The sequence below is a fragment of the Mesoplodon bidens genome (genome assembly GCF_964165515.1).
Source record: "Mesoplodon bidens genome assembly, chromosome: 10".
Classification (NCBI taxonomy): domain Eukaryota; kingdom Metazoa; phylum Chordata; class Mammalia; order Artiodactyla; family Ziphiidae; genus Mesoplodon; species Mesoplodon bidens.
Window position 1 is genome coordinate 18,440,516 of NC_138172.1, and position 23,718 is coordinate 18,464,233.

At 47.0% G+C, this 23,718-nt stretch overlaps 1 protein-coding gene across 1 annotated transcript in view; it reads left to right on the forward strand.

Annotated features, from left to right (window-relative positions):
- The first annotated feature begins 1,066 nt into the window (after positions 1-1,066).
- LOC308624458 (uncharacterized protein) overlaps positions 1,067-23,718 on the forward strand; it is a 75,186-nt gene continuing 52,534 nt past the window's right edge. The window contains exons 1-2 of the mRNA XM_081247673.1: positions 1,067-1,378; positions 1,614-1,753. Coding sequence (XP_081103799.1) covers positions 1,207-1,378; positions 1,614-1,753 — 312 coding nt within the window. The 5' untranslated portion in view covers positions 1,067-1,206. The remainder of the gene's footprint in view (positions 1,379-1,613; positions 1,754-23,718) is intronic.

Genomic DNA, 23,718 nt, shown 5'->3' on the forward strand with positions numbered 1-23,718 from the left:
AAGAGAGAGAGAGAGAGAGAAAGAAGGAAAGAAAGAAAGAAAAAAAGAAAGAAAGAAAGAAAGAAAGGAGCTCATCTAAGTACCTGATTGCAAATATTTAGCTTCAGCAGATATTTAAGGCCCTTTTCTCAGGGAGAAACTTGGAGGTTGCTTTCTGGGAGAAATTATACACACTTAATGTCCCAGTACCTTTTCTGAGTCACTAACAAGACCCCAAAGTCAGCCCCATAGAGGAGGGGAAATCAGAAGAAAAGAAACAGGGGTGATTGAAAAAAAAAACAAAAAAAAAAACCTTTCACATTTCCTTCTCTGATGAGTCAGCTGGCACGTGGTCAACAAACAGTTTTGAAGGACCTGAGACATCTCAGGCCATCCTTCATGGCCAGCTTTATGTTCGGAAAAGTCAGTGCTGAATTTCACCGCCTTCCCTGCCCTTCCCCTGCTCCCATTCCCATTTCCCCTTAAGAGATCTAAGGAGAATTTAATCCATATGGTTTTGATTCCCTCACTCATCAAAATGCAGTTTTCCAAGAGGCATTTGATCTCCAAGATATTATGTGACTATCTTTTTGTATTTTATTTTTTCCCTTAGAAAAAAAGAGCCGATGGTTTGCCAAGAGTAAATGAACTCCAAACCCTTGGGGTCTGAACTGGGTTCAAGAATAAGTTCCAGGGGAGCCAACGGGGATGTTGCTTCGTCAGAGACCTCAAATATTCTCTTCAGAAGCCAGGTGAATCCAAGCAAAGTGTGTGGGGGGGCTGTTTTTGCTTTTCTTTCTCCTGTGCTTGTGTGCTGCCCCCTATTCTATCCTAATCACTGAATACTAGTTGAGGTATTAAGTCGTTCCTGAGTGCCAGGCACTGTGCTGAGTGGTTTAGAACTCTCTTGAGAGTATATAATCATCCTTTGAGGGATGTGCTCCCCCCACTTCTTTCCTTCCTCCCTTCCTTCATTCTTTCAACCATCAAATATTTTTTGAGCGTTTATTATGTGTCAGGCACTCTTCTAGGGTCTGCAGACGCCAAATTACATCCTTACACTGGTGGAGCAGACATTCCAGTTTGGGTGCAATTAAGCAAACGAGTAAGACGGTTTCAAGCAGAGTCTGTGTGATGAAAAAAAATAAAACAGGCGGCAGAAGGACTCCTGTTGGACTTGCACGCGTGGTCGGGAAGGACTGAGCGGAGGTCGGAGGGACGGCAAGGATGCAGCTGCAAAGATCTGGGAAGCCCGGCTGCCCTGCAGAGGGCAGGACAAGGGCAAAGTCAAAGTCACAAAGTGGGAACGCGTTTGCACGTCCAGGATCACGTAGAAAGGCCGCACGCCGGAAGGCGGGCGGACTCGGCGGCGGGCGGACTAGGCGGTGGTGCGTGCGTGGTGCGTGATGCGTGGGGCGTGGCCGGGGTGGAACGTGCGTCAGGCGCGGAGGGATTCACGGGCCGTCGTGGAAGCTTCTGGAGTTCGGCCGGGGCAGGACGGAAACTGTTCTGCGTCTGCACCATTCCTCTGCGTGCTGGGTGGAGAAGGGATAGGAGGAGCGAAGACAGGGGAAAGGAAACGAGGAAGCTACGCTAACCAGGGGGTACAGGTGCCTCTCCCTTTCCAAACTCAGGAGCCGAGTGGACCAAACAGCTGTTTGCGATGGGGCACGCTGTGCTGGCTCCACCGCTCATTCAAGGCACCTCAGGAGCTGAAGAGCTCTGGACACCGAGGATGCTCGTCCCAGTCTACAGAGGCTCAGACCCACAGCAGGTAAGTGGGAGAGAGGCGGTTGGATTCCGGCACGTTTGTGCAGGTGAGCTCGATGGGGATGGCACATGCAGGACGAAGGGAGGGAGGTACCAACGCAGCCGGTTGAGGCTTGAACCACGCGGGCGGATCAGTGGGCAGTCATCTCTTCGTTTTACAGATGAGCAGACGAGGCCCAGAGCAGTTGAATCAGCCGCCTGAGATCCTCTAGTAAGGGGCAGAGTGAGAAGCAAGCCCAGGCCTTTCTGTCTCTCAGGTCGGATCTCTCAAGGGCGCTTTCACAACTCAACGGTTGGCCCTTAACCACCGGTTTGCACTCGTGGGGACAAACCGGGCACATTTCCCGGGATCTCACGGTGACTTCTTCGGCCCTTCTGGGTCTCCTTTCCCTACCTGATGGTGTAGCTCCCGCACGAGAATCCATAGACCAGGCACATTCTCTTTATTTCGGGTTTTTTCTATTTTAAAACAAGCAGAATAAGCATACCATTGCTTTTCCCTTTACCTATTTGATTTGATTTTTTGACAATTTGCTCATGCCTAGTCTATACTCAGTAGGAGTTTGCTAAACACTGCTTTTGGGGCATTTTTGGTATATGTTAATCCCAAACTCCTAATTTCTCTCCTCCACCCCTCTCCACTTTGGTAACCATAAATTTGTTTTCTATGTCTGTGGGTCTGTTTCTGTTTTGTATATAAACTCATTTGTATCAGGTTTTTTTTTTTTTTTTAGATTCCACATAGAAGCGATATCATATATTTGTCTTTGTCTGGCTTACTTCACTTAGTATAATGATCTCTAGGTCCATCCATGTTGCTGCAAATGGCATTATTTCATTCTTTACCAAGCACTGTTGATTGACTAAATGCCCAAATGAATGTTGCACGTTTTATCTGGTGGTCAAGAGCTGTAGAAAGCTTTCATTCACTCATTTATTCATTCATTCATTCACCCACCATTTCTGAACACCATTTCAGATGTTATGCTGCGTGTTAGGCGCTCAGAGTGAAGAAAAGCTGATCTCTGCTTTCCAACAGCTTCTAATCTGGTTAGGGGTGAGCGTGTGTGAGTGTAGAATAGGAGGGACTGGTGTGTAAATGAATCATTTTGATGCACGAAAAAAGAAGCACTCGAATGAAAATAATGCATGTACAAACTATTGTAAGTACCTGGAAGAGGGGAATGGTAGCTCTTGGGGAAGTTGGGGAGTCTTGTTAGCGATGGCTTCAGGGAGAAGGCAAGGTTCCAGCTCAGATCTGAGGGCCAGGGGGAGGAATTCTCCAGGAACTGAGTGGAAAGCTGAAGGTGGTTGTGTTGGGAGGCATGTATTCCACCTTGTGACCCCTTCCCCCAAGTTACGAAGAAGGCTGGGATGGGGGGACCACTGGGGGAAGGTGGGGAGAGGAGGCACCTTTCAGATGCATCCCTGAATCCCGCTGTGGCTTGGACATCTCTGGGACTTCCGCCGCCAGTTTCTGGGCTGCAGAAGTTCCCTGGTGCATCTTTCTCCTGATGGTATTGCTGACTGTGGTGGAGAGGGGTTGCTTTCCCCGCCCCTCATCCTTTCCCTTTTCTTTGATCAGCAGCCCTGATGCTTCTATGAGACCATCCTTTGCCTAGGCTCAGTCCACATGTTGTGGGAGAGGTCACCCCACCCTGGCTGATTGGAATACAACATTTCCTTGACCGTAGTGACCATAGGATCCATGCCATGCCAGTCGGGGCCAGAGAGACTCAGTTCTACTATTTTCATTTGAATTACTGAAGAAGTGGAATTTTGCTCTCCTGCTGGATTAGATGCTGGAAGAGGGTGGTCTGAGGAGCTGTTGGTAGCCACTTCGCAGCTCCGTGGAGCCAACACCAAGGAGCAGAATCAGACGCAGAGAAGGGAGCTAGTTCTTGGTGACATCCTTTGAGCCCTGAATCAGTCAATGCCTGAAGCCATGGTTATTCTAGGGCATGAGCCAATAGCTTTCCTTTTTAGCTTTAGCCAGTTTGAGCTGGATTTCCTGTCACTTGTACCCACAGAATCCCAAATAATACTATGGCCAATGACGCTATGATATGTCACGTCTCCAGAAAACCCTTTTCTTTCTTCCCAAGAAACTTTGGTCTTGGCATACAAAGGAGGAATAAAAGAAAGAATTTGGGGCATAATGGCCAGGAATGCACCTGGGAGGGGCAGAACAGGTTTGCCTCTGATTTTAGGTTGTCTGTGCTGTTTCCACTAATGTCACCCACTTTTGGGTCCCTGAATGGAAGGATTTACTGCAGTGGGTGTATTTCACTGGAAAGAGTTTTATAATTTCAGTACAAATTTTTGTTGGTTGTGGTGTGGACTTTTTGTGATCTTGTTTTTACAAATCACAAGCAGTGGTTTAAGTAGTTACAGAATTAGAGACAATTCTGATTTTAAAGGATTCTAGAAGTCACCTGGCTCAACATCCTTAAGTCTCTGCTTCTTCAACAGTAAAATAGAGGTAATCAGAGTGTGCATCTCACAGGGGCATGAGCTGTCGTGTCTGTTAAGCTCTGACATGGATGTGCATATATTTTAATAGGAATACTACCTTATTTTAAATAGCTTAAGTAACAAGAGTTCAACATCTCATCCTAGAGAATCCAAGTTGTACATCTTTACAAAATTAGTTGTTTCAGATGTGTACATGGTTTCTCTTTGGGCCTCAGTTTCCTCGTGTGTGTAAAGAAGGTAATAATAGTATTTACCTCATAGCATAGTTATTGAAGATTAAAAGAATAAGGCCCTGGGCCCCTCCAAGTTCACTCTTCACCCTCCTCTATGTCTAGAAGACTGACCTGAATGGCCTGTGGGCACAGGCTCCACTACTCTCTGGTTTCTGGAAGGTCCACCTCGTGGGAACCATGAGGTTGGAGTGGGAGGAGGGTAAGGTTCATGTTCACTCCTAGGGGGTCTGCGTGAGCTGGCCGTGACTCCTGCCGGGCAGCCCTGTCTACAGGATCTGGTAACCGCTCTGTGTGCTCAAGGCTACAGGCCCAGGGGGCTGGGGGAGGGGCTGACAGCCCACCCTTTACCCCCCTGGTGCTGCACTCTCCCTGCGGTTTCTCTATATCTTGCCCACATCTTTGGAAACGGTCTTTCTAATAAACTCTCCTCAAAGTTCCTAATTTGAGCATGCCATCTGCAGGCCCTGACTGATTGACTCTGAGGCCAGAGCCAGGACGGAGCCTGGCACACGGCAGATTCCCCTCATAGTGTGCTGCTGTTGTTGTTTTGCATCTGTGAAGCAAAGAATGAAACATAAGATGGATGTGTGGTCTGACCATGGATTTCATTGTTCGAGGTTTTCTTAATCAGATGATGTGGTTTTACTCTCATGAGTTAGGAGCAGCCTTGATGAATGACTGGTCCTCCCATCTAAGTGCTGCCAGGAAGCAAGGCATATGGACACAACCTCCAAACCCCAGTCATCACGTTGGACTTTCAGTCCTCCGGTATCCTGACCTCCCTTTATCGTAACCCTCACAATTCTCAAGTATAATCCAGGAGGTTTTCTATTTCTGCTAATCTAATTTAAGCAAACCAACTGTGTTTAAAACTTCCCGTAGGGTCTATGTATGTTATGGACTGATATGCAACAAATTCATATGCTGAAGCCCCAACCCCAGCCCTCCCCCCCGCCCACCCCGCCCCCCCGCCCTGTGTGATACTATTTGGAGGTAAGGCCTTTGGGAAATAATAAGTTTTAGATGAAGTCATGAGGGTGCGGGCCCATGATGAGATTAGTGCCCTTACAAGAAGAAAAGAGACCAGAGCTTTCCCTCTCTTGCTGTCATGTGAAGACACAGTGAGAAAGTGGCTGTAAGCCAGGAAGAGGACCCTCGAGGAATCAAATCAGCCAGCACCTTGATCTTGGACTTCCAGCCTCCAAAACTGTGAGAAATAAATTTCATTTATGTAAGGTTCCCAATCTGTGGTATTTTGCTCTAGTATCCTGAGCTAAGACAATGTAAATATTTCTATGAATAATGACAGTGTGAACTCTTCTGCCCTGAGAGCTCACTCACTGTGGGCCAGATACTGGGCTAAGCGTTCAGCGTGAATGACCTCATTCAATTTTCACAGTAACACTACGGCTACTTGTATTAGGAGTTGCCATGGGTGCCTTAAAGTAGACCAGAAATAATAGTGATTTTAAGAAATATTTAATTTTTCTCACACATAAAAGAAGCCTGAACCTTGTTGGCCATGGTCTTAATAGTAGCTCCTTGATCATCAGAATCTCAGGCTCCTTCTTTCTTAGTTCAAAATTCCATCTTCAAGGTTACCTCATGGCCCAATATGGCTGCTGTAGCTCCTGTCTTTATATCTACATCCCTGACAGTGAGGAAAAAGAGGAAAGCAAAAGATACTTTTTCAAGTTCCAGCTTGCTTTGTGAGCTTACTTTTCCAGAAATCCCACGCAACAACTGCCACTTACATCTCATGGGCCAGAGATTACTCCCATGGCCACACCTAGCTGCAGGGGAGGCTGGCCAAGGTAGTCTTTCAGCTGGGCTCACTGCACGCTTCAGCCATGCTATCCTCATTTTACTGGCAAGGTGAGGCTCTGAGAATCAGGGATCTTGCCTAAGACTTCACTGATGGTAAGACAGAGACAGCACTTGGGTGGAGGTCTGCCCAACTCCAATGCCCATGTTCTTTACCTCTTTACACTAATGATAGAGTTTGTCTAAGAAGCAAGGCAGGAGCCTGCACAGGCTGCTCCCTGTGTGCTCAAATGTCTCCACTGCTATTATATGGACACCTGCTGAATGGGTCCAGAGTTTTGAACAATTCTGGTTTTGTCCAAAACTGACTCACAGAAGGTTTTCCAAAGGGAGCCCTTACATAAATGGAGGACTGTCCTAACTTGTTTGCCCATCTCTCTTTCCTGGTAGACTGTAGGCTTCTGGGGGGCCGGTTCCCCAGCAGTATGCCCAGTGACCAAGACAGTGCCTTACCCACTGTAGGGGCTCAATAAGCATTTGTTGAATCAATGAAGAAGTGAGTAAGTGAACTAATGAATTCGTGCATAGCTAACAATCTTGAAAGGTAGTGAACTTCTTTTTCCTGGTTGGTATTTCCTACCAGCTGACCAACTGTGTTGAAACAACCCCTGTAAGAGTTAAAAGTCTCCCAGAGAAAACCACCCTTTGTCAACTGTGAGTCCCAGGAGTCTCCATCTGTGAAAATTAGCGTGTGTGGCCCCCATGAGACCTTTCTATCTGATAGGTTTCTGGGTATCCTTTTTTTTCCGATTGGCCTGTAAAGTGTACTAAGGAATTATGCTAATGCTGGTATCTCTCCAACCACATCCTATTGAGGATTGGATCTATTTTTCAAAGACAAAACTGAGTTTTAATTTAGTGTCCCCATGACATTTTCCCTTTCAAGCACATGAAGGATGCTTCTGCAAAGGAAGAGGTCTTGGGAAATCTTTCACGGATGGCTGCGCTTCACGCCTGGGTGGAGTAACCCTCAGCACGCCAGCTTTCAATTAGAAGTAAATAAATGGAGACAGCTTTGCAGTGTGCCCAGCAGTCTGAAAGATTAACCTGGGACCTTGGGCCTTGATTTCTCCCACTGCGGCTGAAACTTTTCATTTACATTTTTTTTGGCATTTTCTGAGCAGCTGTAACATACAAGGTTTAAACTTGAAGACCTTCTCTCCTTCTCTCTGCCACCTCTTTCCCCACCCCCAATCTTTAAGAATACCATGAGCCCGGAGGCATCTGTGGGGAACCCGGGAGGTGCCCTTTCTCTGCACATGTGGATTCTGAATGGAATTCTCTAGCTGGCCATTTGGTCCTCTTGGGGCTGAGTAAGAGAGTCTTTGTCCCCCTCTGTGATCGAAATTCTGTTTGAAGTTAGGGCAGAAAGGGACATGTCTGGCCTCTGCCCACCACATTCGGAAGCATAGGTGGATCGGGAAGGGCTTTGGTTAGGACTGGGGATAGGGTCTGCTCTGGGGTTGGACTCCTTGCTGTGCATTTCCTCGAATTTCGAGACCTGAGGGGAAGGTCATCGCATTATTTTGAGGTTCTGTCAGGGAACTATATCATTTAGTTGTTGCTGCATAACGAGCCACTCTGAAACTTAGTAGCTTAAGGTAACATCGTTTACTTCACTCATAATTTTGTAAATCAGCAATTTGGGCTGGTCTCAGCTGGGCAGTCCTTATGGTCTGGGCTGGAATTGGCTGATCTCAGATGGGCATGATCAGCTGGTGGCTTGGTTTATGATGTCTGGGGCCACTTGGGCTCTCATCATCCAGCAGGCTAGCCTAAACTTGCCTGCCTGGTGGCAGAAGGATTCCGAGAGCAAGCACAGAAGCTTCTTGAGGCCTAGACTCAGAATTGGCATGATGACACTTTCACGCCATTCTTTTGATCAAAGCAAGTCAGCACCCTAGCTCCAATGCTAGGAATGGAGGAGATGGACCCCACCTCTTGATGGGAAGGGCTACAAAGAATTTTGGCCATTTTTGTAATCTACAACAGGGAGTGATTTTCCAGATGTGCTTTTCAAGGCTAGTGCTTTCATGGGAGAGCCTCAGGGGCCACCATCGGCTCAAGGTTCGAGTTTGGGCTGCCCCCTCTCACCCTCAATCAGAGTAACTCACTTTTTAAATTTTAATTTTACTAGAGTATAGTTGATTTACAATGTTGTGTTAATTTCAGGTGTATAACAAAGTGATTCAGTTATACATATACATGCATTCGTTCTTTTTTAGATTCTTTTCTCATGTAAGTTATCACAGAATATTGAGTGGCGTTCCCTATGCTAGATCCTTGTTGGTTACCTGTCTTATATATATAGTAGTCTGTGTATGTTCATCCCAAGCTCCTGGTTTATCCCTCCCCGCCACATTTCCCCCCTTTGGTAACCATAAGTTTGTTTTCAATATCTGTAAGTCTGTTTCTGTTTTATAAATAAGCTCGTTTGTATCTTATTTATTTATTTATTTATTTTTGGCTGCGTTCGGTCTTCATTGCTGTGCGCAGGCTTTCTCTAGTTGCGGCGAGCGGGGACTACTCTTTGTTGCGGTGCGCGGGCTTCTCATTGCGGTGGCTTCTCTTGTGGAGCACGGGCTCTAGGCACGCGGGCTCAGTAGTTGTGGCATGCAGGCTCAGTAGTTGTGGCTCACGGGCTCTAGAGCACAGGCTCAGTAGTTGTGGTGCACGGGCTTAGTTGCTCCACGGCATGTGGAATCTTCCTGGACCCGGGATCCAACCCGTGTGCCCTGCATTGGCAGGCGGATTCTTAACCACTGCACCACCAGGGAAATCCCCATTTGTATCTTTTATTTTTTTAATTAGATTCCACATATGAGTGATATCATATGATATTTGTCTTTCTCTGTCTGACTTACTTCACTCAGTATGGTCATCTTTAGGTCCATCCATGTTACTGCAAATGGCATTATTTCATTCTTTTTTATGATGAGTAATATACCACTGTATACACGTACCACATCTTCTTTATCCATTCCTCTGTCGATAGACCTTTAGGTTGTTTCCATGTCTTGGCTATTGTAAATAGTGCTGCAATGAACATTGGGGTTTATCTGCAAGATATATTGGACTTCCAAGTAACTTCTCATTAGAACAGAAATTGTCTTTGTTAAAAGATATTTGAATACCAATTTGTTGGAAGTAATTGTCAGGATCTCTGCTGCCTCCTCTGTGACTCACAGAATTGCACTTCCTGCTTTCTGGTGAAAGAGAACTAATGCCAAGAAAGGAGGAAGATGCTGACCTTGGCCGTTCACTCATCATTCTCACCGCGCCCAGTAACCCATGCATTCTTGTTTTCCTAGTCTGTAAAAAGTAGGTGGAAGACACTCATGCAGTAGTAAAGTCCTGACCCTGAAGCCAGACTTTCAGGGTTCCAGCCCCAGATTCTTTAGCTGCACTGTAGCCTTAGGAGAACGACTTATCCTCTCCAAGCACAATTTCTTCATTTATAAAATGGGAATGAGAATAACACTGCCTACTTCATAAAGTTGTTGCATGGATCGAGTAAGATAAGATAATTTGTATAGCATAAGAATTACTCAATATATGTTTGCTATTATTATGATGTACTTTTCAAGTTCCCTTAAAATTTGAATAAATTATGCATCTCTGAAGTTCAGGTTGGCAGTGCTGTTTTTATATTCTGTTGAGAACCCAGTTCCTGGCTGCAAGGTGATCTGGTCTGGGATTTTTTTTCTAGGAAGGTATTAAACAGAGCAAAACAAACCTCTGCCTACTGGCCTGCCTCCAAATGGTAGAATTCAGCTGTTAGAGATTCATTCCTTTGGCTGAATACATTAAGGTGTCCTTATTCATTCATACTTTGTATGAATTGGTTGAGTAGATCCTTTTCTTCCATGAATATCAAGCTGAACCTTAAGCACTGAGAAAATGTGAACTTAGTTGGAAAGTTTTGAAGAGGAGGGAGTGATGATGCATATTATATGAAGAGGAGAGGGAGGATAGGTTTGGGCTGGCCACTGCAGGGAGAGGAAGGGGAGCAGGGAGCAAGGAGTTTACTGCCTAAATGAAGCAGGAGACCCTTACCCTTGGGGAGAAGAGTCAAGAGGCACTGGACCTGCTTTCCTGTGTGGAGCCAAGGGTCTTTGTACCTGGGGCACATTTCCATGTGCATGATAATGAGTCCTCTTGCTTCACTCATCATGATCCTTAAATGATTTGAGCTCCCCCGCCTCTCCACCAGGCTGTGCAATAATATTCAAAGCTTCTGTGGCCGCCATCCAACAGGAAGGAGCTCTTTGTATGCCCCTGGATGATGATGGAGCTGGGATTTCCCTCAGTTCCCCTGGGGCATGTAGCTTCAGTTTCTCAGGGAGAAGACTCTGCCCCCGCATTGACACCGAGCAGGTTGCCCGTCAGGTTGGTCCTGCCCAACAGGCTCTGCCCCCATTGCTCAGCCTGCAGCCTTCCACTCAGCCAGGCCTTGGCAAACAGGCCCCGACTTGACAGGCTGGACCCTGGACCATGGGCCTGATGGGAAAGTTAGGGCAATATGGCCCCAGACTCACTCTTCAGATACCATGCAGAGATGGGGTTCACTGGTGGTAGCTCATCATGGGATGACAACATTTGGCCAGGAGAGCTCCTTGGACCAGACGTGTGTGTCCCACAGAACCCAGCAAATCTCTGGCTGATTCAGGGAGCAGGTGGAGGTGGGCTCCAGCTCTGAGCCCACTGTCTGTGTGGAAGTACCCCTCTTCCCTTTAAAATTGTATTTTGGTACCAAAGATAAACTAGGGACTCATGCTGACCTTATTTGAGGGTGGGGGGCTTTGTTTTTCAGAAGGATTTGCCTTAGAATTTTTTTACCCACCAAATTTCCTATTATCTTTGGGAGTTGCACTTTTTCTTTCTTTCTTTTTTTGTTATTGGAACGTCTATCATTTTTTTTTTGGCCACACCTCGTGGCATATGGGATCTTAGTTCCCTGATCAGGGATCAAACCCGTGCCCTCTGCATTGGAAGCGCAAAGTCTTAACCACTGGACCACCAGGGAAGTCCCAGACTATCATTTTTATTAAACAAGTCATCTGTGTTCATTATGGAAAAATCTGAGAAAGAACAGATAAGTGAAAGTTTTGGTTGTTGTGAAAAGTTGCTTGCTTTGCTATTAAATTCTCTCCCTCCCTCCCTCTCTCTCTCTCCATAGCTCTCTGTTGAGAGCACAGCCCATGATTTATTGACATAATCTCGTATTGTCAGGCATTCAGGAGTGTTTTTCCAGGCTTCCAGCACCTGCAGAAATCCCTATGGGATGAAGCTTCAGTCACCTCCAGTGGTCGCTGACGGGTACCTTGCCCTTTATTAACTGCCTGCCCTCGCCCGTCTCACTTCTCCACTTCCCTACCTGTTTCTCTTTTGCCGCCGAAATAAACCACCTGCGCTTGAATCCTTGTCTGGGGCTGCTCCTCGGGGGCCCACACTAATGAAGTGATCACCAGCTTTGGGTTAGAAAGGCCTCCCTTTCCCAGTGATTGACTTGACACCACTTTTCAGGAGCTGAGTTTTCTTGCCTGATATCAGGTACCCAGAGGTCGGCTCTGCTGGCTCACTTAGGCCGCTTTGGCTGTGCCTTCTGGGTTTGGCATCTCAGTCTTTGGCCTCCAGGTTTCTCGTCCTTTTGCCACCAGGTTTATGCGAGCCTTTTGCCAAGGCCGGCTTGTCACTGATGGCTAGTCCTTGTTTTTCCTCTTGTCACTTTGTCCCTGAGTTAATCCACTCTCACAATTCAGCTGGCTCCTCTCTGGGCTTTCCTATCAATAAATCTTTACTCAGCCTCAGGCTGGAAGCAGGAGCCCCGGGCCACACTGTGAGGTAGGTGAAGGAATTCTCTTGACCCTGCTTTGAAAGCTCAGCTTTTTCTTGTAATCCTCTCTTTAAAGAATTTTTTGTTACTAGACTGTTACCTGAGGTGACATCTCATCCAAGTAGAGAAAGTTAAAAAAAAAAAAAATATATATATATATATATGTATTTGCAAACATGGCCCATATTCTTTAGTTTATACTTCCCCAGATTTGCCATTTTGAGGATCCAAAGTTTGAGAACCCTGCCAAAATACTCTAACATATACACTGATTTGATATAATACGTAAGTGCTTGCTAGGGTCATTTTTTTTTTTTTTTTTTTTGTGGTACGCGGGCCTCTCACTGTTGTAGCCTCTCCCGTTGCGGAGCACAGGCTCGGGATGCGCAGGCTCAGCAGCCATGGCTCACGGGCCCAGCCGCTCCGTGGCATGTGGGATCCTCCTGGACCGGGGCACGAACCCGTGTCCCCTGCATCGGCAGGCGGACTCTCAACCACTCTGCGCCACCAGGGAAGCCCCCTTGCTAGGGTCTTGAAGAAGAGTTCTTGCTGAAAGACATTTGTAATCTGGGGACCTTTATCCAAAGACGTGAATGTAAATTTGGGAATTTCAGGCACTGTGGTAGGAAGTTTTTAGTGACTCTCCAAATAGCATTCACATTTTGGCAGGGGGATACCTTGGCCTGGGGTAAAAAATTATAGTGCTTTTCCTTCCTCACTCCCTCCCTCCCTCCTTTCCTTCCTTCCTTCCTTCCTTCCTTCCTTCCTTCCTTCTTGTCAAGAAAGGTAGTACAATTGATTCTACCAGTTACTACCTTTGTGATTTTGGGCAAATTACTTATTCTTTCTGGGTTTGTTTTCCCGCCTGTAACATGGAGGTAATGACAGGATTACTGTTATCCTGCATTGTGGAGTTTTGAGGATGAAATGAGCTAATACCTGTAAAGCACTTAGGACAGTACCTGGCACAAATAACCCTTCACAACATATTTGCTCTTATTATCAATTCATTCGTAAAATCAATAAAGCACCTGTTTCATGGCGGGTCCTGAGGCAGCAAGGTGACTAAGTGAGCCCCGAAGCGTCTGGTGTAAGATAAGTTAGGGTATGGTTATTCAGACTGCCTCCAGGAAACCACCACTTTATGTTTTCTGTCTCTTCCCTGAATCAAAAGAATTCGGCCTATTTTAGGTAGGAGAGCGAGCTCTCCTCCAGGAAGCCGCTCAGGATTGAGTCCAGGCAAATATGTCATCTCAAGGCAAGGGTGGTTGACAGAAGGAAAGCATTGGCAGGTTTTCGATAACTAATGATTTGGGCATTGATTTTAATGGCTGCCAAGGCCTTTTGGGAAAGAAGAGAGAAGGATGAGCTTGTGGATAAAAGGTATGCTGAAATGGACCGGAGTGGGGTCTGGGGCCGTGGGATGGATGCGCGCTGGGCAGACACGAGAAGGAACCCTGGGAGGGGCGCTGGTCCCAGGCTCAGTGTTCTGTTGGCCTGCAGCCCTTGCCAGTGCTGCCTGGTTAAGAGCACGGACTCCGGAGCCTGACTGTGGATTCTGATCTCTGCTTTACCACTTACTGGCTGTGTCATGTTGTATCTTCCACAACGTGACTGGCATTCCTCCCACTGAGAGGGGGTTCTGCGCTCCCTCTCCTTGGATACAGAACAGGGCTTGTGACCCCCCCCCGACCAAGGAGTGGGCAGAGGGGATACTGTGTGACTTCTCAGGCTGAATCATAAAAAGGATCTAGTTCCCCCTCTGGCAGTCTCTCTCTCTAGGGACACTCTCCCTTGGAACCTACCCACCATGATATAAGGAAGGTCAGGCCACATGGGGAGACTGCATCTGGGCAGGCATTCCAGCTGACAGCCCTAGCTAGGCCCCCAGGCAACAGCATCAATCACCAGGCATGTGAGTGAAGGAGCCTTCAGATTATTCTGGGACCCAGCTTTTTAGGCTTCTCCATGGAGCAGAGATAAGCTATCCCTATTAGACCCTGTCTGAACTCCTGACCCACAGACACCCTGAGAGATAATATAAATTTTGTTGTTTTAAGCCACTAAGTCTGTTATGCAGCAGTAGCTAGCTAACATGCCAGCTATGCGACCTCAGACAGGTTACATAACTTCCCTTTGCTTTGTTTCCTCATTTACAAAATGGGGCTAATTACAATATCCAGTGTGCTGGTAAATCAGCTCTCCAAAAAAGAAAAAGAAAGAGAAAAAAAAGCCATGATTTTTTGCATTTGCTGATTTCTGTGGTGTAAATACTCCCGCAGTGGTCACTTTCAAGCAGGCAATGGTTTAAAAACCAGATGGTGAAATTCCTAAATATTTTAACAATTGGTTCTCAGGAACCCAGTACAAGCCACCTCCAACACACAACCAAACTATCTCCCTCTTAGCAGTAAATGCTTTAATATCCATAAATAATTTAGACACAGCTCAGAGTAAGTGCTCTGTGTTTGCTATTAAAATTACTGCTGCTGTTGTAGTTATTGTTGTCACAAGGACCCAGTTGATCTGCAGATGTCTGCAGTGCCGCTCCATCCACACAGGGCTTCCCAAGGGTTAGCTGGTCGCACTGGCAATTCCAACTCTGACAGAACCCGGAGAGCTCTACCCTATAATGCCCCAGGTACTTGTGAGCCGCAGGGGGGGCCGTGGACACACAGCGGGTGATGTAGGGCAAGGGGGCTGGTGTGCAAAGCCTTCCTGCCTGTACGTGTCAGGGGGAGCCCTCGGTAGGGCAGTGGTCAGTGCTTCCTCACCACACAGACAACACAGTACAGTTGGGCAGCTGCCCAGAGGGGCTAAGCTCGGGGTGCAGTGGGAACCCACAGAAGGGGCTTTTATCCAAGCTTTCGGGGGTCATTCAGAGAAGGCTGAATGAGAATTTCCCAGGGGAAAGAGGAAGGGAAGGGAGTTCGGTGGAGAGGCTGGCTCCAACAAAAGCCTGGTGGAGAGAAAACACTTCATCTCTGTGGATTTGTGCATCTGTGTGTGGTAAGAGTGTAGAGTGACAAGTTCAAGGGCATTCTGTAGCACTAATGGCCTGCCCTTTTCAAATTGTCAACATTATGAAACAGAAAGAAAGGCTTAAACACTGTCTCTGATTAAAAGAGACTATACAAACATGACAGCTAAATGCAATGCACAGCCCTGAAGTGGTCCTGACTGGGCAGAGCAGGAGCTCTACAAAAGCATTAATGAGGCTACTCGCAAAATTTGAATCAGGGGCTGTTATTAAATCATGGTTTTGTATTGATATTAAATAAAATCCCATTTTCTCTTACGTAAGTGGATGTCCTTGTTTTTAGGAAATTTAGGCTGACATGTTAGGGATAAAAGAGTATGGTGTTTACGATGAACTCTCAAATATTTCAGGGAAAATTTCTGTTTATTTAGACTGAGGGAGTGATTAAAACAGATAGGGTGAAATGTTAGCAATGGAAACATTGGGCAGAGAGGTTTAAGGGAGTTCCTTCTACTCTTCTTGCCATTCTTCTGTAAGATTCAAATGATTTTAAAATAAAAAGATTTTTTAAATGCTTGGAGGAAAAGAAAGTGTAGGTTAAGAGTCGGGGAGGGGAAAGAGAGAAGCCGGGAGTTTCAGCTGCCGGTTTATTGGAAAGGGCATTGAGGCGTGGAAAGGCTAAATGACAGGTCGAGGGTCACTGAGCAGTGAGCATGGACTTTGAGCCACTAACCCTTACTTCTGGACCCAAGTCGTGGCTCTTTCTAGTAAACTGCAGGGTCCCCAGAGGGAAGTGTGTGTTAATATATGGCCTCTGATGCGGAGAATACCTCAGGGGTGTAATTTCTCCTGGCCGCCCAGGAGTTCTCCACGGAGCCCCTATTGTTTCAGGTTATCATTACTGTGAGCTGTGCCCTGAATTCTCCATGCACTGCCCTGAAATTTGCCCCATATGTTTGCGAAGGTTGATTACATCTTTGGGACCTTTTTCTAATGTGAGCAGAAGCTGTAAAGTTTCAATTGTGGCAGCTCATTGGGATCAAGTGTCTGTTGGAGTGCGCTGTAAAAGGCCTCTGCGTCTGGTATCTGATGTCAGACAAACGTGTGCGAACAATCTGTTGATTTCAGATGACGTGTGATGCCTTCATCTCTTACATAGGAAATTGGGAGCAAATCTTTCTTTCTCCTTTTCAGAGGAGGATGACTCAGTGCAGGGTAATGGATCCTGGCTAACTTTGGGACAGGAATTAAAAAGGAAGCCTCACTTTCACATGCTTTTGGCGGAAGTATAAATTGGTACAACCGCTTAGGGAAGCTGACAGTAGCTAATAAAGCCTCCTACGCGCTGAATAAAAGCAATTTTGATGCTTGTGTGCTTATCTAAGAGAAATGAGTACATGTCCACCTAAACACATGTACAAAAGTATCCACAGCGGTTTAAACAATAGAAGCCAAAAAATAGAAACGACCCAAATGTCCATCAGTACTAGAACAGATCAATAAACTGTGGTACAGTCACACATGGAGTTCTACCGGGTAGTGTAAAAGAATGACATGGTGAAATACACAACAACATGGCTGGATCTCATGGCACATGGATGCAAGAGAAAACATTCTGTGTCATTCTATCTATTTGAAGTTTAAAGACAGGTAAAGTGAACGTATGATGGTAAAGGGCAGGATAGTGAATATTAGGCAGGGGTTGATTGGGAAGGGGCATAAGGGAGCCATCTCGGGTGCTGGAAATGTTTGATATCTTTATCCGGGTGATGGTTACACAAGTAAGATTTGGGCACTGAACTGCAAGTAAATTATACACTAGTAGAAGAGTACTTAAAAAGAAAAAAGGGAGTTCGTTTCTATTGGCAGGGCTGTCTGGAGGGACTGCAGAATGAGCCATCCCAAAGACCATGCCTGGGAGAAGCAGCTTGACAGGAGTAGCACTGTCTTCTCAGCCCCATTTGGAGATAGCCATCACATGTGCTCTTGTTGACACGTGCTGGGTAATGGGCGCCAGTCCCCCAAGCCTCAGTCAATGCTGGTGTGTTGAGCCAATGGCCTCAGGACTGCTTCTACCTGGAGAACAGAGGCTGAGACCACTCACACTCCACTGTGTGAGAGAATCACCTGGCCGTGTTCAAATGCAAATTCTGATCCAGTAGGTTGTATGTGGGGCCTGAGAGTCTGCATTTCCAATAAATTCCCAGGTGATGCTGATGCTGCTAGACCAATTTTGAGTGTCAAAGCTCTAGAGGGAGACAGGCCAGGGTGAGAATCTTGGTTCTGCCACTTACAAACTCTGTGATCTTTGCCACATTCCTCTGGCTCTCTGATGATCTCTCAACGTCTTCTGGGAACTGGGGACGGGGGAAAGGGAGGGCTAGACAGCCATCTCCCAGAATGGTGTGGATTCAGCGGGGTAACATACATACCTGGTCTAGAGTAAGCGCTCATTAATTGGTAGCTCTTGTGATATATGTGGGGTTTGTTTGTTTGGTTGGTTTTTTTTGGTACGCGGGCCTCTCACTGCTGTGGCCTCTCCTGTTGCGGAGCACAGGCTCCGGACGTGCAGGCTCAGCGGCCGTGGCTCACGGGCCCAGCCGCTCCGCGGCATGTGGGATCCTCCCAGACCAGGGCACGAACCCATGTCCCCTGCATTGGCAGGCGGACTCTCAACCACTGCGCCACCAGGGAAGCCCAATATTTGTTATTTTTAATGAAGAAGGTTTGGGTCATGATTTGGAGAAAGGTGAGTGAATGTAGTTTGTACAGGCAGGAACTAGCTGTACATTTATTTCTCTCGTACCTTGTTGAAGGAAGACGTTTTTTCTTTTCTTCATCCCATAATCCTCCCCTTGGTCTCCAGTATCAAGATAAATTTTCTATTCACTTTTCTTCCCACTCCAATCCACCCTAAATCTAGTGAAGACGGAAGAACTCAGGCAGAACTGAAGCTTGAAGCCGGGCAGGTTGTCAGATTGTCAGATTGTGCCCGGAGGTGATGTCTTTGTTAAAGAAACATCCTCTCTACTTGGCTGTTTCTAGAGGGGCGGGATTGGCCCCTGGGAGTCAAGGTCTGAGTCTGGGTCTCTGTGTGTGCCCACACTCAGCTGCCCTCCTCAGAATCCACCCGTGCCTCTCTGCGCGCATGGGCCCCTCTGGAGGAAGACATATGTTTCTCAATCTGTGGGGCTGTCAGCTGGTGTCTTTTTCAAGAACTGAATTAACTTATCGTCAAAGGGAAAAAAAGGAGAAATGCTTGGTTGCATGTTGTCTGGCCGGTGACTGGCCTGGAGTGGGTCTGGGTTTCAGGGTGACTGTCTTTAGTCTGGAGGTGAGGGAGCCATTTGGTTGGCGGCTTGAGTACATCTGGAGTGGCTGGCGGCGGGTTGGAGGGAGCCCTGAGTCGCAGCTTAGTTCAGTTCCACAAAGGGAAGTTGTGTTTAGCGAGGGCCAGGCACTAGACCAGGCACAGAAGGCTCAAAAATAACCAGCCAAGCGATGGCCCCCACAGTGGAACAGGGAAGGCAGAAAAAGAAGCAAGGGTAGTGCCCTGGGAGAAATACAGAGGTGGGGGTATTCCTGTTTCCTGTGGGAGCAGAGAAGGGGAGAGACAGGAAAGTGTGGCCTCTTAATGAGCTGCACCTCTTGGCATTGACGCCCTTGGGTACGCCCTCTCCATACTGAATCTGGGCTGACCTGTGAAACCAGCAGAAGTCAGTGGAAGTGGCCCCGCGTGACTTCTGAGGCTGGGTCGTACAAAACCTTGTAGCCTCTGCCTTGGTCTCTTGGAACACCTGCTCTGGGAGAAGCCAGCTGTCATGTAAAAAGTCTGACTATGCTGAGCCACCAGGCTGTGAGGAAGCCCAGCGTAGCCTTGGGAAGGCAGCACAAGGAGACAGACTGAAAGATACCCACCCAGCAGCCGGTCATTCCATCCATCTCAGCCAAGCACTGGAGGGCTGCGTGAAGGAGCTCTCTTGGGTGCTCAGCCCAGGGGAGCCTTCAGACGACCCCGGGCCCTGTCATCTGACTGCGACTGCGTGAGAGACCCCAAGCAAGAACCACTCAGCTGAGCTCCGGCAGCCCACAGCACCTTGAGTCACCGTGAACGATAAGAGTAACTGTTGCTTTGAGCTGCTGACTTCGGGGTGCTTTATCACACAGCAGTGGGTTACCGGGAGAGAGAAGGATCTGGTAGGAAGGCCCCCTGAGCTGGGAGTTGAAGAGCAGATGGCCAAATGGGGAGGGCATCCATGGAGAAGGGCATCTTGAAAAACCACGGAGAAGGAAAAACCAGAGTGGGCTATTGAGGAACGAGGAGCAGTTAAATACTAAGAGAGAGCAAACGGCCAGGTGGAGAGACCTGGGGGAGGAGCCGGGAGAGGTGAGCAGGGGCTGGGATCAGAGATTCAGTGCAAGGGGTTCGAACTGACGCACCACGTGGTTTGCGGGAGCTTTGTTTATTTACAATTTTGAGAGGTGGAGCTGTGAACATCCTCTAGAAATCTCTCCGTGGCTGCTGCTGTTAGTGTCCTTGGCAGCTGCGACAAGAACCACTCAAAGGCTTGGTAAAAGCAAGTGCTCAATGGCCTCACTGGCTCAAAGAAAGAGGGGAAAGGGTTAAGCACTGTTCATAGCTCTTCAGCTGCTCTTCCCAGGTCTGGGAAGTGTTACATGCCGGAGAAGTACTAGACTCCATTTCAGCAGCAGCCAGAGACACTTTCCTTGAATTGGTGATGTGTCCACAAAGCACCTGCCCGCCAGAGTTGGGAAGTGTGGGATTTAACATATACTGACAGCAAGCCGGGTTTTCCCCGTTGCCAGGGATGTCTCTCACTTCTACCTCCTACTCCACTGAGAGGACAAGAGCCAAAGGGAGGATGATCCCCACATGGCTGCGGCTTCCACTGTACCATCCTACCTACTTACCTTCTCAAGTCTCCATTTGCTCTACTGTAAAATGGGAGCAATAATGCCTACCTCACCACTGACTTGAGAGAATTAAATGAAATACTGTGAGTCAAGTAAGCAGCCCAGAACCCCTCCACAGGGCACACTCAGCTGGTGCAGGCTATCTTACTGTCATCCTTGTCTTAGCACCCTGGTCTTACTCCCACCCTGCCCCCCAAGCTTTCTCTTAGGGTAGCAGATATGGAAGCAATGAGCTGTTCACGGCCAACATCACTAATGGACTGAGCCCTGAGCCCCTCTTTGCCCCAACGTGCAGGTGGCCTCTCAGGCGCTGGCAGCCTCTAACATTAATTAATAGTGAACATTTCTTGAGCTCTCAGTGTGCTACAAATGAGTTTTCCCTTTAATCCTCATAAAAATCCTGCACACTGGGAACAGTTTACATTTGCAGTGAGGGCACCTTGCCCGAAGCTATGCAGCCAGGAAGGACCCCGGCTGGAAGCTGAACACTCCAGCACCTGCTGCCTGGCACTGCCCCGCACTGCCTCCCAAAAGAGTCCATTCTAGAAGGGGGCCCCGTGGGACAGAAATGCACACCACCTGTCATTGCTCTCAAGAGACCGAGATGAACTGTAGACCCTTCAGTTAGCACATCTAGTGACTTTTTGTTTTCGTCCTGAATCCAAATGTAAAAGAAACTGAAGGAAGGATCCTTTTAAACCCGATTCCCCATAATCACTAGTGGGAAAATTCCTCAGAAAACTCCATTCCTCATTCGGCGGTTTCGGGGAATGATCTGGAGCTTACGCTAGAAAAAGCCCAATAGGACAGAGACTGTTTTCCTCACTGCTGTATAATCTGTACTTAGAGCAGTGCCTGGCCCATAGTAGATACTCAATAAATATTCATTGAATGGCTATAGGACCGACCTCTCCATTAGGCCCAATAGACGTGGTCTCCATGGCCCAGATACTGTTAGGGGCCCGTAATAGTATGGTGACTTAAATGTCTTTTTAAAACAGAAGAGAATAATAGTACATATATAATAGTAAATATATAATAATTAATCCAGCCTAAATTACATTCATCTTGATACCAATATAGTCATAAAGTATAATTTTTAGTATTTTTTTTAATGGAGGAATGGCTCACAAGGGTTCTAATGCAGCCCTGAATGGCTGAGCATGATGTGTAAATGCCCAGAATCTGGTACAGAGTAGAGCTTAGACAAGGGTCATTTCCTTCCATCTGTGCTTTAGGAAAAAGTGCAGGGCAGGCATTTGTGACACCACACATACCCAGTGGCTCAATCCTTTTGTGGCCACAGTCTCCTCTCCCCTCCCCACCCTGCTAAGGGGCATGGCAATAACAGGTATCATAGACCTCCTGTCCTGTGTGCCATGGCTGGCTGGACCAGAGTGCACCCTTGACCAGGAACAGCCAGTAGGAGCTGCTCAGAGTCTGGAAATGCTGTCCAAGAGATGCTACCATGAGCAGTGGCCAGTCCGAAGGATCTGAAGAAAAAATAGGAGGAAAGAATCAGTAGATAGTGAGAGGAGAAACCAGAGACACCACAGAAAAGTGGAGATGGAGTAACAGTTGTATGAATGGTGGAATGGAGTGAGGCTCCATCGACTCTCACTGTGGGTAGGGCCAGGTGATCTGGTTCTCGGATGGACTTCAAATGCTAGACCCACCTCCATTTACTGAGTGCCTTCTGTTTTCTGGGTACTGGGCTGATTGGCTTCTGTACATCATCTCGTTTAGCCTCTGAACAACCTAACAGAGTTGGTTTGATGTTTATCCTATCTCCTAAATGTGGAAAGGAAGCTGAATTCATTTGCTGAAGCTCGCACAACTAGTAGGTGGAAGAATAGGTCTCAAGCCTAGCCTGTCGGCCTCCAAAATCCACAATTTAACCAACAAACCATCATTTTTTGCCAAATCCCAAAGTTCATTTGAGTCTCCATGAGGCTCCACAGCTTACCTTTCTTGGGTTCCCTTAAGATTTCTGTCTCCCAATGTGCTATATATGTCTTTGCAATTCACTCCCCACCCCCCCATGACTTGACATAGTCAAGTTCTTTGTCTTCAAAAGACCAAAAGTCCAGGAGAAGTTGCAAGGAGAGAGGATGTGGGTCAAACAACAGGTAATAGACACAGAAGAGAAGCCAGTGAGGAGTTGTGTATTGGTGAAGAGAAGTAGCCCCATTCACCAGGTCGTGGTGAGAATAGCTTCAGATGGTTTGGAAAAATCTAGATCAAGGAGAGCCCACAGGGCAGGCAAAATCAAGGAGGCGGTTCTCTTCCTCATAGACGTAGCTTAAATGGGAAGAAATACATGCGAAGTGATGTTTAGGAAGCTTCGTCTGGTGGCTTAACCAGGATGAATTTGCCAGAGAGGGGGATGAGGCAAGAGGCTATGTTTACAACAGTAGGAGAAAGATCACCGAGTTGTAACTTGGATGGTAGCATAGGGGATGGGGAGTAAGGGTCACTGAAAAGAAAGACTGCCCAGGAGTTATTAGATAAAGGTGCAGTGAGAAGCAGCCCGAGGAGCCTTCTGCATAATTTCCTGAAAAATGCTCTGAAAACTCGGAAGCACTAGATAACAGTGGCAAAGATTCCTAGTTGTCCATAGCATCCTTTTGCCCTTTCTTCGTTCGTGTATGAAAGCTCAGAATCTTAAGAGGTCCCTTGTAGTTTGGTGTGGCGATGGGCTCGTCTCCCACAGTAATGGGCCTGGACTAGTTTCCCAACCATGCTGGCCGTTGGCTGGGAGGAGCCTCGGGAAGAGTGGTCTTGGTCACAGAATGGTGGCAGATTCAGAGAGCAATAGCTGGGCCATCAGTCAATTGCCCTCCTCGCAGCAGGAGATCTGAGGGAAGCATTTTTTTAGCTGCCACATGCTCTCCCTCTGTATTTTTGTTTCTTTTTTTTTTTTTTTGAATTTTATTTATTTATTTATTTTTGCAATGTCCCATGTCACTACATAAACAAATGGGAAAGAGCATCTGCTTATTTCCCAGCAGCCCTAGCAAAAACCTCGTTGTGTCTCATTGATTCTCACTGTGTCACGTGCCCACTTGTAACCCAGTCACTGTGAGGAGGGAAATATGGCTTGCTGATTGGCTGAGACCAAGGCCACAAGCTCTGTTCAAGGGGAGATGACACCATAGCCAGACTCCATGTTCAGAGAGAAGGGGAGGTTGAATCCCCAATCAAAAATGGAAGAGTGGGAAACGGTTGCTGGGGAGACAGCAACAAAATGTCCTTGATAATAGCATTCAGTGTCCTCACACTTAGTTCATCCAAGGACCCTGTTTTCAGATAGCAATTTGCTGTGTTACTTCTACAGAGTACACAGTGAGAAATGGAGCATCTTAGAAATATAAGTGTATTATATCTGCATAATTGCACCTTCTGGTTGTTCTTTGGGAATGGGTCGTTAGAGTTAGACATGTTAGCAAAGGGAAAAAAATACCAAAAATTAAAAAAATTTTAAATCCAAATTAAATGGGGTCACATGGTTGGTTGAAACCTGCAGTTGCCCTTTCTTAATCTATTCTGTTCTCTTAGAAATCTTATTTCAAAATGGATGTTGAATTTGCCAGGTTTATGTGTCTTTAAGAGAAAAGGTAATGAGACCCCACACATTTCCCCACAGTGTCCTTAATCACTTTTTCATTGCATCCCGAGGGCTCCCG